The sequence below is a fragment of the Cetorhinus maximus genome, chromosome 25 (assembly GCF_964194155.1).
Source record: "Cetorhinus maximus chromosome 25, sCetMax3.hap1.1, whole genome shotgun sequence".
Lineage (NCBI taxonomy): Eukaryota > Metazoa > Chordata > Chondrichthyes > Lamniformes > Cetorhinidae > Cetorhinus > Cetorhinus maximus.
In genome coordinates this window covers 29685429-29702422 of record NC_135903.1, presented here as the reverse complement: position 1 = coordinate 29702422, position 16994 = coordinate 29685429, and the positions used below count along the sequence as shown (strand labels likewise).

General features: G+C 46.9%; 1 protein-coding gene across 1 annotated transcript in view; it reads left to right on the top strand.

Moving 5' to 3' along the window:
- Nucleotides 1–6635: 6635 nt before the first annotated feature.
- LOC144667997 (G protein-activated inward rectifier potassium channel 1-like) overlaps nt 6636–16994 on the top strand; it is a 79865-nt gene continuing 69506 nt past the window's right edge. The window contains exon 1 of the mRNA XM_078529694.1: nt 6636–7821. Coding sequence (XP_078385820.1) covers nt 7156–7821 — 666 coding nt within the window. The 5' untranslated portion in view covers nt 6636–7155. The remainder of the gene's footprint in view (nt 7822–16994) is intronic.

Below are 16994 nucleotides of genomic sequence, written 5' to 3'. Positions count from 1 at the left end.
CTAAGGGAAATTATTTCCACAGGCACTATTTAATCAAGGAGGCAGTGATGGGAATATGCTACCTGTTGGAATCTAACCTGCAGATGACTGCCATCAAAAGAACTGTGACTGTAAGTGTTGTCAAGGTCACCATGTCCTTTTGGAACTTTATGCTTCAGGCTAAATCAAAGCTTTTGACGGTGTATTAATAGCATTAGTCATTCTGCATTGTATGGCTGCATATCACTTCATGTTGCCAGGGTTAATACCATCTCCAACAATGCCAACAACATGTCTTTATATAATGCCCATTAATTTGTAGAGCTGCCAAAAACAGGGGTGATGAGTGGGTGATACATTCAGGGACAGAATACGTGTGACAGAGACAAATTTGTGTTTATAGAGGGTGGGAGACCAAAAAAGAAAGCATTGGAGTAATGATGCTTTGAGATGCTGGTTTCATCTAGAGGAGGGCATCTCTAATTATTTCTTCAGGACTTTTATAAATACAGTGCACTTGTTAGTATCCCTTCAAATACTATTAACCTTGTAATAAATTGTTATTCTTGAGTCCATGAGCGAGTGAGTACAGCACAGAGACAATAATAATAGAGGCTCGAGTAAAGATTGTTAAGATGGAAATGGTAGACAGCTCCCCAACACATATGAAACCAGCATCTCAAAGCATGTTGGCAATATGTCATCTAAAGGAAATGTTTCCTCTCCAGCTTTGAAGATATGGATGACCATGTTGAAAAAGAAGCACAAAGAAGAGGCAAGAATATAAAATTACTTTGAAGTAGGAACACAGCGTATTTACTTATATGAGGGTAAGCTGCAGTGTAAAAGATATACGATGTATTCAGTGACAACTTCAACTCACTTGGAGAATGGTTTTGGGCACCAATGTTGGAAGGCAAAATTGAAGGAAGAAAGACTTGTAATGCCTTTCCCAACCTCCGGACGTCTCAAAGCGCTTTACAGCTAATGAAATGCAGTCACTGTTGTAATGTAGGAAATTAATGGAGGAATTCCCAAAATCTTCGGAATGCCCATTTTCAGATCAATGGCCACCAGACACGCTACCAGTTTTGTATGAAGTGCAACCAAGACGTTGCTGGTCTGAAATGATTTCAATAGCGCTGTGACAAGATTGGTATAATTGTCATGGGGTAAGATTGTATTGCTCCTTTGAATGCTAACTCAACCGAAGCTGAAAGGTGATGTTGTTCTGCTCAGTTGTGTTTAAACATCAAAGAAAAGGAATCGCTAAAATCCAAGGACCCTCCCATGACTTACGACAAATACTGCAGAATTATGAAAACTGAACGCAATCATCTGAAATAAGTCATCATCAGAGACTTTGTCACAAAGAATTTGTTGGTGCTTCAAGAATTTCAGATATTGACCATGAATTTCCTTCAGGGCCTGCAAAATTAGCCATATGCAGCATATAGGCCATAAGCAGAAAGCAAGATTGGACAGGACCAGGAAACAATGGGCCCTTCAGTTTTGACCGGACCTGGGTTAGATGCAATTCTTATCTATCTAAAACTTAGCTCTTGATTTAGTAACAGTCCATACAGAATGAACAGATTTCCCATGACTCCAACCTCCGTTCTATCCTTCCATCTGGATGCTGGGAAAACTCCAACATACAAGTCACAGTTAGAATGGATGTGAGGCCTGTGTGGTCATGGCCTGCAAGATCCTGGAAACCTGCCAGCAAAAGATTTGACTGGCCCTCCTATAAAGGGATCTGAGTTGTTGAGGTGCTTGCACTGTTGGAGTGCTGCCTCAGAAAGCACAGAGCCCTAATGACGACACAAACCCTCCGCCCTGATTTCAGGGTTATTGCAGTTAGTTATCAGATGCTTGCAATTCACCAGTTATCTATGTAGAAACATAGAAACATAGAAACTAGGAGCAGGAGTAGGCCATTTGGCCCTTCGAGCCTGCTCCGCCATTCATTATGATCATGGCTGATCATCCAACTCAATAGCCTGCTCCCGCTTTCTACCCATACTCTTTGATCCCTTTCGCCCCAAGAGCTATCTCTAACTCCTTCTTGAAAACATACAATGCTTTGGCCTCAACTACTTTCTGTGGTAACGAATTCCACAGGCTCACCACTCTCTGGGTGAAGAAATTTCTCCTCAGCTCAGTTCTAAATGGTCTACCCCATATCCTCAGACTGTGACCCCTGGTTCTGGACTCCCCCACCATCGGGAACATCCTTCCTGCATCTACCCTGTCTAGTCCTGTTAGAATTTTATATGTTTCTATGAAATCCCCCCTCATTCTTCTGAACTCCAGTGAATATAATCCTAATCGACTCAATCTCTCCTCATATGTCAGTCCCGCCATCCCAGGAATCAGTCGGGTAAACCTTCGCTGCACTCCCTCAATAGCAAGTACATCCTTCCTCAGATAAGGAGACCAAAACTGCACACAATATTCCAGGTGTGGTCTCACCAAGGCCCTGTACAATTGCAGCAAGACATCCCTGTTCCTGTACTAGAATCCTCTGGCTATGAAGGCCAACATACCATTTGCCTTCTTTGCCGCCTGCTGCACCTGCATGCTTACCTTCAGCGACTGGTGTACAAGAACACCCAGGTCTCGTTGCACATTCCCCTCTCTCAATTTATAGCCATTCAGATAATAATCTGCCTTCCTGTTTTTACTACCAAAATGGATAACCTCACATTTATCCACATTATATCCACATATCTGCCATGCATTTGCCCACTCACTCAGCTTGTCCAAATCACACTGAAGCATCTCTACATCCTCCTCACAGCTCACCCTCCCACCCAGCTTTGTGTCATCTGTGAATTTGGAGATATTACATTTAATTCCCTTATCTCATTCATTAATATATATTGTGAATAACTGCGGTCCCAGCACCGATCCCTGCGGTACCTCACTAGTCACTGCCTGCCATTCAGAAAAAGTCCCGTTTATTCCTACTCTTTGATTCCTGTCTGCCAACCAGTTTTCTATCCATCTCAATACACTACCCCCAATCCCATGAGCTTTACACGCCAATCTCTTATATGGGACTTTGTCAAAAGCCTTCTGAAAGTCCAAATAAACCACATCCACTGGCTCCCCCTCATCAACTCTACTAGTTACATCCTCGAAAAATTACAGTAGATTTGTCAAGCATGATTTCCCTTTCATAAATCCATGCTGACTCTGTCCGATTCTGCCACTGTTTTCCACGTGCTCCGCTATTAAATCTTTTATAATGGACTCTAGAATTGTCCCCACTACTGATGTCAGGCTGACTGGTCTATAATTCCCTGTTTTCTCTCTGCCTCCCTTTTTAAATAGTGGGGCTACATTAGCTACCCTCCAATCTGTAGGAACTGTTCCAGAGTCTATAGAATCTTGGAAGATGACCACCAATGCATCCACTATCTCTAGGGCCACTTCCTTAAGTACTCTGGGATATAGATTATCAGGCCCCGGGGATTTATCGGCTTTCAATCCCATCAATTTCCCCAACACCATTTCCCTACTAATACTGATTTCTTTCAGTTCCTCCCTCTCACTAAACCCTGTGTTCCCCAACATTTCTGGTATGTTATTAGTGTCCTCCTTTGTGAAGACAGGACCAAAGTATGTATTTAGTTGGTCAGCCATTTCTTTGTTCCCCATTATAAATTCCCCTGTTTCTGACTGTAAGGGACCTACATTTGTCTTCGCCAATCTTTTTCTCTTCACATACCCATAGAAACTTTTACAGTCAGTTTTTATGTTCCTTGAAAGCTTACTCTCATACTCTATTTTCCCCTTCTTAATCAATCCCTTGGTCCTCCTTTGCTGAATTCTAAACTGCTCCCAATCCTCAGGTCTGTTGTTTTTTCTGGCTAATTTGTATGCCTCTTCCTTGGATCTAATACTATCTCTAATTTCCCTTGTAAGCCATGGTTTGGCCACCTTTCCTGTTTTACTTTTGCGCCAGACAGGGTGTAGCCACCACCAGTCTTGCAACTAAGGGAGCATGTAGTTGTCAAGCACATCCACAACTATAATGGGAAATTCATCACACAAGCAGAAAACATGATGAAAAATCATTAAAAACCCATCAGCAATGGAGCTGTATTATTTAACAAAATTAATTCACTGCTACTGCGCCCCAGATTTTCACTCCGAGGTCGGATGCACAGAGCCGTGGCATTTCCCAGCTCCGCGAATATGACCCAGAAAGGAGAGGCCTGGAAGTTGGGACTTTTGATCCGGGAAAGTGGGGGAGGCAGCTGGATTAGAAGTCAGTCCCTGGAACGAGCGCAGAGGTTGGCCGGATGTGGAGGCATGTTGGCCAGAAGGCCTGCCTCTGTGCACCAACGCTGTTGAAAGGTTGAAAAAAGTAAAACACAAAACATCCCTCCAGCCCTCACGCCACTCATCCCCCCACATGCTCCCCATGCCCCATCCGTGTCATTCATGCCCCTGTACAGATCCCCATGCCCCCCATACCCTCCTTGCCAAACTGTGCCCCTGTATCCATAGCAAGCAATATTTTTAAATACACCAGACATTGTTTTTTCAAAAATGTAAAGGGCAGGCCTTTTAAATGCCTTGACAGCTTGACTGCTGTCTTTGACAGTTGTTTTTGACAGGTTCTCTTGATGGTCTTGACAGATCCTGTTGACAGCCTGGACAAATCCTCTTGACAGTTCTGACAGGTCCTGACAGTTTAGGCGGTTGAATTTGACAAGTCTGTTGACACTTCCAATGAACTTGATTGACAGTAATGAGTTTAAGCACTTTTTACACACATTTATGCCTTCTTTTGACAATTCCAAAGGGCACCTGACCTCCATCAAAGGTGTCCTGGGACCAGATCCAAAGGGGTATCTTACCTCTCCAAAGGGTAACCTGGGTATCCAAACAGATCTACAAAGTTCAAACCAGATCTGCACACTCTGGATTTCACACTCCTGGCCTTCCAAAATCCCGCTTCAGTGGAGGCAGATGATGATTTCAATGGCCAGCTGCCTCCACAAACCATGCATGTGTGAACCCCGGCCTGACTCTATTCCCGCCCCTGTGAAAATAGGGAGTCCCGTGTTCGGAGGCGGGATTTCTGATTTTCAGGCACGCCCACCATTTTCACCACGATGGAGAGGCTCTCTGTTGTGGCGAAAATCCAGCCCTATGCCTTTCAGTCTGTCATCCCTTCATTATGTAGAAAATACAGCACTAGTTGCCCAGACACCAAACAGTAATATATGTAGCATACAGTTGACAGGAATGGAAAACAGCAGAGTCACAATGATCAATTAATCCTAGAGGGAAAAAAGGGGGAGTTTTGAATTCCTCTGCCTGGCATGAACCAGGCAGACTAGGAGTTAAAACATAAGCCATTTGGTTGCTCTTCATTTCCCACAGAGCTCACTGAAAAGACTGAGCAAAAAAGAACCCTCCTACATCTGTTTCCCTGCCTCCAATTGCTGGTCCGCAGCTAGTTAAGGATGTGTAGTGTGGAATGTGTAGTGGGGGAGAGTGGTAGCAGGCTTCTAATGGCAGGTGCTGTAATGCCCTGTTGTATAAAAGTTGATGGAAATCAAGATCTTCGGTGGTCATATGTGTCAGATAGTTGACTGTCCTTGCAGGCCTTCCTGAACCAAGTGGTCTCCCTTAGTAACATTAACATTAATGAGCCTGAGCCCCCTCTGGAACTGTCCCTCACTATGTTTTGATTGACTCTACGATGGTTGACCTGTTGCCTGGGACAGTAGCTATGATTGTGAGCTTATCAGTCCCTATTCATAACAACATTAAACGATCAATACCAGAAATATCTGGAACTATTCCCAACTCACCAAATACTCAGTTATTCCAGGTTTGAACTACTATAACTGTTAACTGTTTGATGTACCTCCTGCAGAATGCAGTATTAGTTTAAGACAATCTTAAATCCATGATCAAATTTTCACCAGCAATTCTAACTCCCCTTTCTCAGGGATTTGGATGCTTGGAGCATGGAAGTTTAATCTGTTGCTGCTTTGATGGATTTACCAATTTTTTATACAGGTCTTAGTTCATAAGGTTTCACGAACAGGAGAATGCTAGGTCTTAGGTCTGTGTCCTGAAATTATGTGATATCAGACGCTTGTGTGAAATTCCTTTGCTATTTCATTGGAGATATTAACCCACCTAAAACCTCTGCAAAATCACACGAGAAGGATTTCAGACAAACACAAAGCCCACCACATGCTTGGAGAGCTCTAGTTTCTTTAAGTTTTATGGATAACTCCTAACTGTAGGGGGCAGCATTATGTTTAGTTGAAATAATATTCTCATTTTCATCTCAATCCATTATAAACTGATATTTGTTTTCTAAAAAAATCTGGATTTTATGATGCTGCTTAGACTTTTCTTGTTCTCTTTATTCAACCAACGTATTTCAATTAAATTTATTCAAATTACATCTTGGAATAAGGACTTTTTATTTGTTACGCTAGACTGCTATAATGATCATTAAGACATCTAGTTAATGAACAACAGATCCATAATTTAATTTGAAATGATAATCGGGGTGATACTACTTGATAGTTTTCTGGATGTCTGAACTTTGCATTAATAAAATGATTTGCGATCTTCACTTACATTATTTGTTTCTGGCTCTCCTTTTTAGTTATGTTTGCTTCATGGTTCCATTTCCCAATCTCATTTTCATTTTACTTTATCCTTTTATGTGTTCGCCACTGTTTTTTCTCCCTGTTGTTCACTCATTCTGTTTATCTCTTCCCTGAGGGACCATTGCAAGGCAGCAGCCTGCTCCAATTGGTCAACCAGCTGCCGTGTACAGCTCCTATCTCCAGAATCACCGTGATGCTGGATACAGTTCCCAGGGAGTCCTATAACAATGCTGCACATTCTCCTGAGCCTTCTACCTTCACAGAACACCACAAGAGCAGCTGAAGCGAGGACAGCCCCCAGTTTCCTACATTATCTGGAAGCCATTAAGCCACCTAGCAACAGGGAAACATCTTTCGAAGTGAAAATTCTAGGCTACCTAGCAACTAAACAATGTTATTTAGTGCCTCTCTAACTTCCAGATTCGAAAGGGGACCTGTCTCATAACACAAAGACTAGGGTTGCCTCAAGAATAAAACAACACCGGACAAGGATTGATGGTATCAGTGTGCTGCTGAAAGAATGTCTGCACTCCGTAGAAAATTCGGTGAAGACTATCAAGTTGTGAATACTTCCCGGATTTCCACCTACAATGCTCCCGTGAAAAAGAAAAGGCAAAGGTTTGTAGACAAGAATGGTCGTTGCAATGTTCAGCATGGGAACTTAGGCGGAGAGACAAGTAGGTACATTTCTGACTTGTTCACTACTTTAGTGGATCTGAAGTGGAGATGGAACCTCCTAATCTTCATTCTGACTTACACAATCGCCTGGCTAGTGATGGCTTCAATGTGGTGGATCATAGCCTACATCCGAGGAGATATAAACCAGACCCATGGCGAGAACTATACCCCGTGTGTGGCCAATGTTTACAATTTTCCATCCGCTTTTCTTTTCTTCATAGAAACAGAGGCCACTATCGGTTATGGCTTCAGATACATAACCGAGAAGTGCCCTGAGGGCATCATCCTCTTTTTGTTCCAGTCCTTGCTTGGTTCCATCGTGGATGCCTTTTTGATCGGGTGTATGTTCATCAAAATGTCCCAGCCAAAGAAAAGAGCAGAGACTTTGATGTTCAGCCACAGCGCAGTCATCTCCCAGCGTGATGGCAAAATGTGCCTGATGTTTCGAGTAGGGAACCTTAGAAATAGCCATATGGTCTCTGCACAGATGAGATGCAAAGTGATAAAGGTAAGCACAAACTAACTAATTTGCCAATAGAAGCCACTGCGATGTGTTCAAATAAACCCAGACACTCTTAACTGGATTTTGCTGTCTGGATAATATGTTAGGCTGAACTGATATAGTTCTTCAACAAATGTTTTATTGCAAGGTTTTGTTGTAATCGGTAATGGAAATGGTTGCAAATTTAATTTTAAAGCATTTAACATGTACTGGCTGAAACATTTAAGTGGAAGAAATGTTGTTCTCAGGAGCGTTCAGCAGTGGAGGAGTTAACAAAGAAAGTCAGTACGGGGACTATAAGTGCATTCAGTACTCGTGCCTCCTTCAAAATTAGCTTCACAAACAGACTTCGTCAGAATATGTTCAAATAATATGAATATTCCCTGCTCCCCAGATGTCTCGGAAGATATTGAAATGGTTGGGGAGAGTGGGCTCAAATTTCTGTTGCTGATATTAACAGCTAACGCTTAATATGACAGTAAGGCATTTGCTGTTCCTCTATCTTGCTGGAGGTGCTATTCAGTGTGTTAAAATATGGAATTTCAATAAGTTGCTTGTGTCTATATGGTTGATTCCTAATTTGAATTATTAGTCAAATAAAAACAATGGCCGCAAAATTCAACAGATGTGAATCCTGGCAGCTGGAATTTACAGAATGAGTGGAAGACACCACAGTGCCATAGACTAGTTGGATACAGTGTCTTTTGGGATTCATCTTTGAACACCCATTTGACCATGGCCAGAATTTTATGCTCCTCCACCAGCGGGTTTTTAGGTGGGGTGGTGGGGCTGGAGCGTGAAATTGAAGGGATGAGATTTCCTCTGGGTTCCCGCCTGCCTCTACTACACAGCCATTTTAACCTGGGGGAGGCAAGGTCTCAGGCGGGAAGCCTGGTCTTACCTCAGTTGAGGCCCTAGGGCTGTTTCCTGCCCAGCCTCAATTTTTAGGCTGGCAGGAGGATTGAACATTTGAGGGGGAAGCCCGAGAAAGAGCAGAGTTAGATCCCGGGTGGGAAGGTGGGGGTGCAGTGCCTCCATCAGAAACCCCCTTCTGATTGGTGGCACCGCCCCCACCACCCCTTAAAGTCCAGTGGCTTCCAGACCTCCCTCAACCCCAGGCCTCGCTCCTGAGACCCTGGTCGCCCATTTTGTGCACCCTCCCTCCCCCCCTAGGCCTTCCATACCCTCCCTGCCCTGGGGCCCCTTGAACTTACCTGGGCCTCCAGTGCCCAGACTTAGGCTCCGAAGTCCTCCTGCATTTCTTCCTCTGTCCACTGCAGTGCTGTTGCTGCAGGGAGTGGAGAGCTGTCGGCCAATCTGATTGGTCAACAGCTCTCTAAGGCGAGACTTCCTTCCAAGTGAAGGGTAGAAGTCCCACCAGCGGCCTCCTGATGCTCATTCGAGCATGAAATGGCTGAGGGGCACTCGGGGTTGGCAGGGTCTCCTCGCATGGCAGAAAGCGAGACCCCACCTTCCGATAAATTTAGGCCCATGTCTTCTGGAAACGCTGGCAACTGAGCATTGTTGGGCAGATGTTGGGGGGGTGGGAGTGAGGGTGTCGGTTATCCAGGCCTCCCTCTGACTATTAATTCCTTGGCCAGGGGTCAGATCTTCAACAATTTAAAAAAAAAAGATTGGGAGGGAGATCTTTGGGGAATCAAGCCATATGTCTGTCCTGGCGTCCTTTGTGGGGCCCACACAAAGTAAGAAGTTGCATTGATATTGCAGCCTCCTGGATGCGCCAGTGCTTCACAGCCAAGGAAGTGTTTTGGAAGAGCGGCCGTTGTTGTAGGGAAACATGAGAGCCAATTTGTACACAGCATTTTTGGTGCTGTTAATTGGGAAATATATGTTGGCCAGGACAAGCTGCCTGTTTTTCTAATAGTGCCACAGGATCTTAAGCATCCACCTGAAAGGGTGGACAAAATCTCAGCTACTGTCTCATTCGAAAGATTGCACCTTCAACAGGCCATCCCTCCTTCTGTACTGCTCCAAAGTGCTGATTGAGATAATGGTGCCAAAGGGAGGATTTTATGTAGCCCACAAGGAGGAGAAATGTTGCAAAGTGACTGAATCAGGCTGGATGCAAATTAAATTTTGACTTTAGATTAATCAGCGGCGTGTTTGCAGTGTATTGGGCCTCACACCATCCTGTGGTGGATTCGTAATTGCAATACATTTGCATGCAGTGAATACTCAGTAGCATAAAACTTTTTCAGTAAAGTCCTACCTTTAAAATAAAGTCAGTGGCGCATGAGAATCTTGTTGCACCCAATTCACGTTTGTTTAATGGTGGCGTGCACCCAGGCGGCTTTGTGCTGTTGTGTCTGAGGTCAGTGGTTTTCCTTGTTGAACTCTACAGCAGAAGAGAGAGGGGCAAGAGCATGGCAGCTTGCATGGAGGTTCAGGACTGGCAAGGGTGAGTCAGTAATGAGTTGGGGGGGGTGGGGTGGAATTGTTTCGGACACATAGAAGAATGGAAAAGGGCTCAAAGGGAGGACAGAGGTTGGGGAGAGGGGCATGGAGGAATGAAGTGGGAAGGGCCTGGCATCTTGGGTGTGGTGGGGGTTGCTGAGAACAGTCAGTCAAGGTAAAAAAATGAGCGGCCGAAAGGACAGTGTTAGTACTGCCCAAACGTGGGTCCAATCGCGGACTGGCAGGGCTCTTCCAGGGTTTTGAGTTCACCTACAACATTCCTGTTATCCCTACTGAGGGTGATCTTGGACAATGTGACTCTTGCCCGAAAAGCAGTGTAGACTGGGTCATTGAATTTGTTAGATATGAGTTAGATAGATTTTTGATGGACAAGGTTATGAGGGGAGGACAGGAAAGTGGAGTTGAGACCACAACCAGATCAGCCATGATCTTATCAAACAACAGAGCAGTCTTGAAGGGCCGAATTGCCTACAACTGCTCCTAAGTCCCATGTTCCTCTGTTCCTCATGTCCTTTACAATGCAAAGAAGGGAGGGCCAGCTGAGCCTGCAAGTACAGCCACGTCCCACAGGGTGGTCAGTACCACACTGGACACTAACATGAACATTCAATAAAGAGTGAACAGAAAAACACAATATTGTTTCTTCCACAATAAAGGAAACGTCCCCAACACTCCTGTAACTATCAATGCATGCCAATCATGAGGCATGCCAGTACCTTTAGATCTCTCACTAAGCTAGACTCAACATATAACGATGAATAAAGTGAAATCAATGCAATGTGAATTATTTACAAGTGAAATTTAAATTTGCACTCTCGATAAATCTTATGTTTATGGCTATGAGTTTGGGCAAGGAAGTTACTGCCATGATGAAGAGCCTCCTCTGTTTGACCAGGAGGCTCTTTTATGGCCCACCCACAGCTGCTGCATTGTCGGCTGATGGCGGGTTTCACCACTGAAAAGCAACTGCCACTGCGTGATCCTACACGTCTCCTGCGCACGCCGCCGCCATTTAAAATTTTAATTAGAATCACGAGGGAGACAGCAAAAAGAAAGAGAACGGAAGTGGTGCACACTTCCAATTCGGCCAATAGAAACGCACGCCACTGACAAAACTCTGCCCAAAGTCTTTGGAATGGAACTTGAACCCATGCATGACCTTTGAACTACTACGGCCATTGCTACCACTGAGGCAAAGTTGACACCTGGCACCAGGATGCCTGCAATCACTTGGCATGCCGTCCACCACTACAGCGCTGCATCTACTAATGAGGATCAGGAGCAGGAACATCTGACCGAGAGAGTAACCTCGCCACCCCCCCACCCCGCCCCCACCGGTCCCTCATTTGCTTTGGATGGGGCAGGTGGAAACGCAGCAACACAACTCGCAGAAACAGCTGAGTGCCAGCAAATCCGGCTGCCATTCTCCTGGGAAGCTCTGCCGAAACTCCAGTGGGGAATTGTTGGAATTTTTGGGTCACGAAATTCTAAAGTACGCTTGGCTGATTTGTCTCCCTTGGAATCATGCGAGCTTTTGTGCAATTTCCATTTTGCATGAGCGGCTGTTTTAGGGTGCAAAGTTATTTACCAGAATCGTAGTGAAAAAAAAAGCTGTTGCACCCTCAAAATCAATGGTATGTTTGGAAGTGTGCTTGTTAAGTCAAAAGGTTAATTAGAGTTTCAAGTGATTGCCATTGTAAAAAGATTAAAAGTTAAAACACTTGAGTACGACTCGAGAGTGAAGTCAAAGTCCTGAAATATAGAGCAGGATTTTCCATTTGACGTGCAGGGAGTGGGCCCCACACGTCCGCGCGTAAAATGACGCGCGGTGATGTCGGGCGAGCGTCCAGATGTCACCGTGCGCCATCGTGATATTTCACTGGGCAGGCGCACGATGAAGTCTGACACGTGCTCGTCATTAATTAACAGGCCACTTAAGGCCTTTTAGTCTTCAAAACGACATCGATTTTTCGGCGCCCGTGTGATCTTTGGGTCACCCCACGGGCACAACGGGCAGGCAGGTAGGAGACTTTTCTATTAACCTCATCCACGGGCGGGATAAGAGGGCTCAGTGGGCTCGTGAATCTGCTTTGTGAAGTATTTATTGCAGAAAGTCTTTTAACCTTGCCTGTGTGATCTGCAGTAGTTCAGAACGCACCCCAGCATCTTTTTCGGGACTCTTGACCTTCAGGTCAGCACTCTGCAGTGAGGAATCTTTTCTGGGCCTGTAGCTTTCAGGAGGTCTTGCCTTAGCCTGGGTATGGGATCTGATCTGTCCACTGGAGACAGCTCCTCTAAGGAGGAAGGGAGGGCTAGAAGGAAGAGGAGGCCAGGAGTGCACATTCAGCCTCTAGGCGAGCCACCTTTGGGAGGACAGGCTGAGGCACAAGGGGTGCAGGGCCAAGAGGTTGTCCAAGGTGGAAGGAGCTGCAGAAGACGCCACTATCCTGCTGCCAGAGTAGACAGGCGGTGAAGTAGTTACCTCAATATGACTGAGGTGCAGTGCTGAAGGAGGCTTTGACTGTCAAAGAGACAGTGAACTATATCTGTCAGATGTTTGGGCTGAGATCTCCCCTAACTGTGTGGGTGGACACCCCATACCAGAGGCTCTGAAGGTCACAGCTGCCCTCAACTTCTATGCCTCTGGCTCCTTCCAGGGCTCGGTGGGTGATCTTTGCGGTGTCTCCCAATCAACTGTCCACACTGTGTCAAGCAGGTTACAGACGCTCTGTTCAGACGGGCATTGACCTTCATCCACTGCCATTGGGACCAGGCAAATCAGGCACAGTGAGCCAGAGGCTTCGCGGCAATTGCTGGCTTCCCCCGTGTCCAGGGTGCAATAGACTGTACACATGTGGCCATCAAGGCGCCAGCAGGTGAGCCCGGTGCCTTCGTCAACAGGAAGGGCTTCCACTCCTTGAACGTGCAGATAGTGTGTGATCACAGGATGCTGGTTTTACAAGTCTGTGCAAGGTACCCAGACAACTCCCACGACGCCTACATTCTCAGACACTCCCAGGTGCCGGAGCTCTTCAGTGCTCCAGCTCGGCTGGATGGATGGTTGCTGGGTGACAAGGGCTATCCCCTCAGAAGGTGGCTCATGACGCCTCTCCACCATCCAAGAACAGAAGCTGAGCAGCGCTACAATAGGAGCCACGGCACCACAAGGTCTGTGGTGGAGAGAGCCATCGGTCTTCTCAAGATGCGCTTCTGATGCCTGGACCGCTCAGGGGACGCACTCCAGTACCCTCCAGATCGTGTCTCGGTGATGGTGGTTGCATGCTGCGCTCTCCACAATCTTGCGCTGGAAAGGGGGGGACGCAGTGGACGATGAAGATGTCGGCGCAGTGTCTGCGGCTGCACACGATGAGTCCAGCAGTGAGTCCGTGGATGAGCATGAACAGGGAAATGCTGAGGGGGTAGACGCTGACCCGGGACTACTCCAGGGAGGCAGAGACACCCGGGATGCTTTAATCCAATGAACCTTCAGTTAGCACAACACAGATGGATGACCAGGACCAGCCTTGCCTTGCGCCTCGATACTTGATACCTGTGCAAAATCTGCCAGGTCATCAGCAGGAACTAAGGGCCTTGTACATAAAGCTGAATGTCCAAAGAAACACTCATGATGCTTTTCTTAAACATACGCATGCAGAAGAAACAAGCCACCCTTAAGCTTTCATTTCATGTTGACTCTGCTGCCCTGTTGGCCACAATGACCTTGGTGGTCGTCCTCTGGCCTTTGGAGCCTGTGCTGGCCCCGCCTGGGAGGGAGCTGCCAGTTCCACAGTTAGCATCTCCCCAGTCACCGCAGCCTCACCGGATGATACGGTCACTGGGAGAGGGATGGAAGAGCTGGTGCCCTCATCTGGAGCGCCCTGAGAGGTGCCCGCAGAGACAACAGGCAGCTGCTGTGCCGACGTGAGGTTGCCTTGGACCTTCCTGCTCACCATGGATGGATGGGCAACGAGCTGGGAAGCTGAATATCCACACCATCTCCCACACTGCCAGTGACTAGCTGAGGTCAATGTCGATGTGAGGGCTTGCTGGACCGAGCGCATCCCCAAGAAGCCCTGGCGGGTCTCCTGAAGTAGCCTCTCCCCGAGAGTCGCCACTCTCTCCATGGAGAACGCATGGCGCTCTGACCTGTAGCTCATTGCTTCGGCAATCGTCCGCGTAGACTCCTCCACCACGGAGACCAAGTGAAGCACAGCCTCATGTATCTCCCCCAGATGCTCCCGCACACCCGGTCGCATTTCCTGCAGCTGCCACGTCGCGGACGACTCCAGAGGCACATCATCAGGCACTGACTGAGCATGTGCCTGGTCCCCTGCAGTCCTCTGGCTGCTGGCGACATGGGCACTCTCTGTCTCTGCCAGCTCCTCCAGCAACTGTGATGTGCCCTCACCATTGTGCCCCAGGACACTAGCCGATGTTTGAATTCTCACCGAGGTGCTAGTATCTGCGCTGGTACCTGCCTGGCAGAGATGGTGTGACGCTGGTGAGACCTCAGGCCCCTCAGGTGTGAGAGGGGGCCTCTGCTGCTCCTCCTCCCAGCCCTGCTCTGATGATGCCGAAAGGAAGAACAAGGACAGTGGATCAGTTAACGTGCAGCTAGTGACAAACTTCAGCCCTGTACCCTCGGCTCATTACGCGCTGAACCTTCCAGAACCAATAGCCCAGTAATGTTGCAACAATAACTAATTTAACAATCTTCAGTGCTATGGCTGTTGGGAGGACAATGCGGACATCACTGTTGGCCTTAAATACCTGGCTGTGCCACCCCAGCCTCACCAACGCCGCTGGGTGCATGATGCCTCTCTAGCTCAAGGGCCCCCTGCTCGAACTGGCTTAATATGGAGAGCTGTGCCTGGCCACCCCTAGTCCTCGCACACTTGGACACGTTATGAGCATTCTTCTCCTGAAAAAGAGAGAAGACTATTCATTAGGGCAAATTGCACATGGACCCTGCTTGCGCACGCCAACCAGAGTGGGGCTGATCAGGCCTCCAGTGCCTCCTCTCCCCACTGCTGCTGATCACTCAGACAAAGATGCTAAGCCTGCTCCCTAGCCCCCCACCGCCCCCTTGGACACATGCTGCCTACATCACATTAGGAACCACACGGTATTTCCTCCCATAGCAAGGAGGCGCAACCAAGTGCGGCATAGAGGGCAGCAGATGGTTCTTTGCCATGACACCTTGAGGCTCCCCTTCCACCATCTCATCACCCTGAATAGGACATGTGCTGGAGTTCTCATTACGCGCCTAGCTGCAGCTCCTCCAGGTTGCCCCCAAACTAGTCATGTGCGACTAAGAACAACACATGCTGCGGGGGAGAACTCATCTCCTCATGACCCACTCAGGCTGACCTCAGCATGGGCACTATCTCCTTGGCCACCCAGCAAAGGAAAAATGCCCTAAATGATTCAATGCAGTCACGACAGTAAGACTTGGGGTGGGGGTCCTCAGGGGGTAAGGCTACCTGCTGGGTTAAGTGCCCAATGCCAACATAGTACTTACCCTGCCAAAGCGCAACAAATCGTTGAAGCGCTTGCGGCACTGGATCCAGGTGCGCCGCACCACGTCGTGGGAGCTCACCACCTCCACCACCTCCTCCCAGGCAGGTTTCGTCATGTGGCGGGGCCTCCTCCTCCCATCCTGGGGGACCAACACCTCCCACCGTGCTGCCACCTCCTCGAGGAGGGCAGCAAGGCAGTCATCAGAAAAACGAGGGGCGCTTTGGCCTACCCTGCAGCCTGCCCTGCTCCTCTGGCCATCCCCCAAGCCTGGCCTGCTCACCCGAACCCCTCCGGTGTGGCCTGGAACTGGCCATTGTGAGCAGCCTACAAAAGGCTGCCAGGCCTTCTTTTAAACAGATGCCGGGTCGCCATTGAACCCGGTGGTCTGTGCATGCCCGCTGCTGCCCACACACTCCCGCTATCCACAGGAGTTGGGAAATACGCTGGGCGGGTCTTAATTGGCCCACCCGTGTAAAATGGCGGCGCGGACCCGATTGCGGGCGGCAATTGGGTCCATGCCTGCGTCCGCCCACTCCCACTCCCACACTTCCAAAATGGAAAATCCTGGCCATAGAAATTTTACAGGTGATAGAAATAGGGAATAATTCACTACACTTGAATATGATTAATATAATGCAAATATCTAATATATATTCTATTAATGTTTGCACTAAAAGTCAGTATAATACATTTAAAGCATGTAAATGGATACATTAGCAAGTAGAATCTAAAAATAAAATAGACCCAGTGAGAGGTTATCCCAACAAAGGGTTTGTTAAAAATTCTAATCGCATTTTTCTGTAAACCACTTTTATAATAAATTAATTCTTATGATTTTTTTACATGACCAGCCATGTATCAAGATGTTCCGGTGACGTAAAAGATAGTTTTAAATCTCTAATGAGTTTTTATAAATGCATTAATCAAAAGCAGCAAAACTGACATGTGCATTTAAAATGAATAAATAATTGGCTTAAAATGAATTTGTGTAAATCTGTAACGTAATAACAGTCTCACTATAGACTTGCACTGTGTAATGAATATACCCTCTGTTTTAGACCTTTCTTTTGTAAAGTGCAAATAGTTCTAGGTCTAACGTATATACTCTGTTTTTGTATTGAATATAATTTCAGTTATAGATTTATGAAGATATATCAGCTACACATCTGCTGTAATGTATTGTAATTTCAGCTGCTGACCTTTGTTGTGGAAGGTGCACAGCT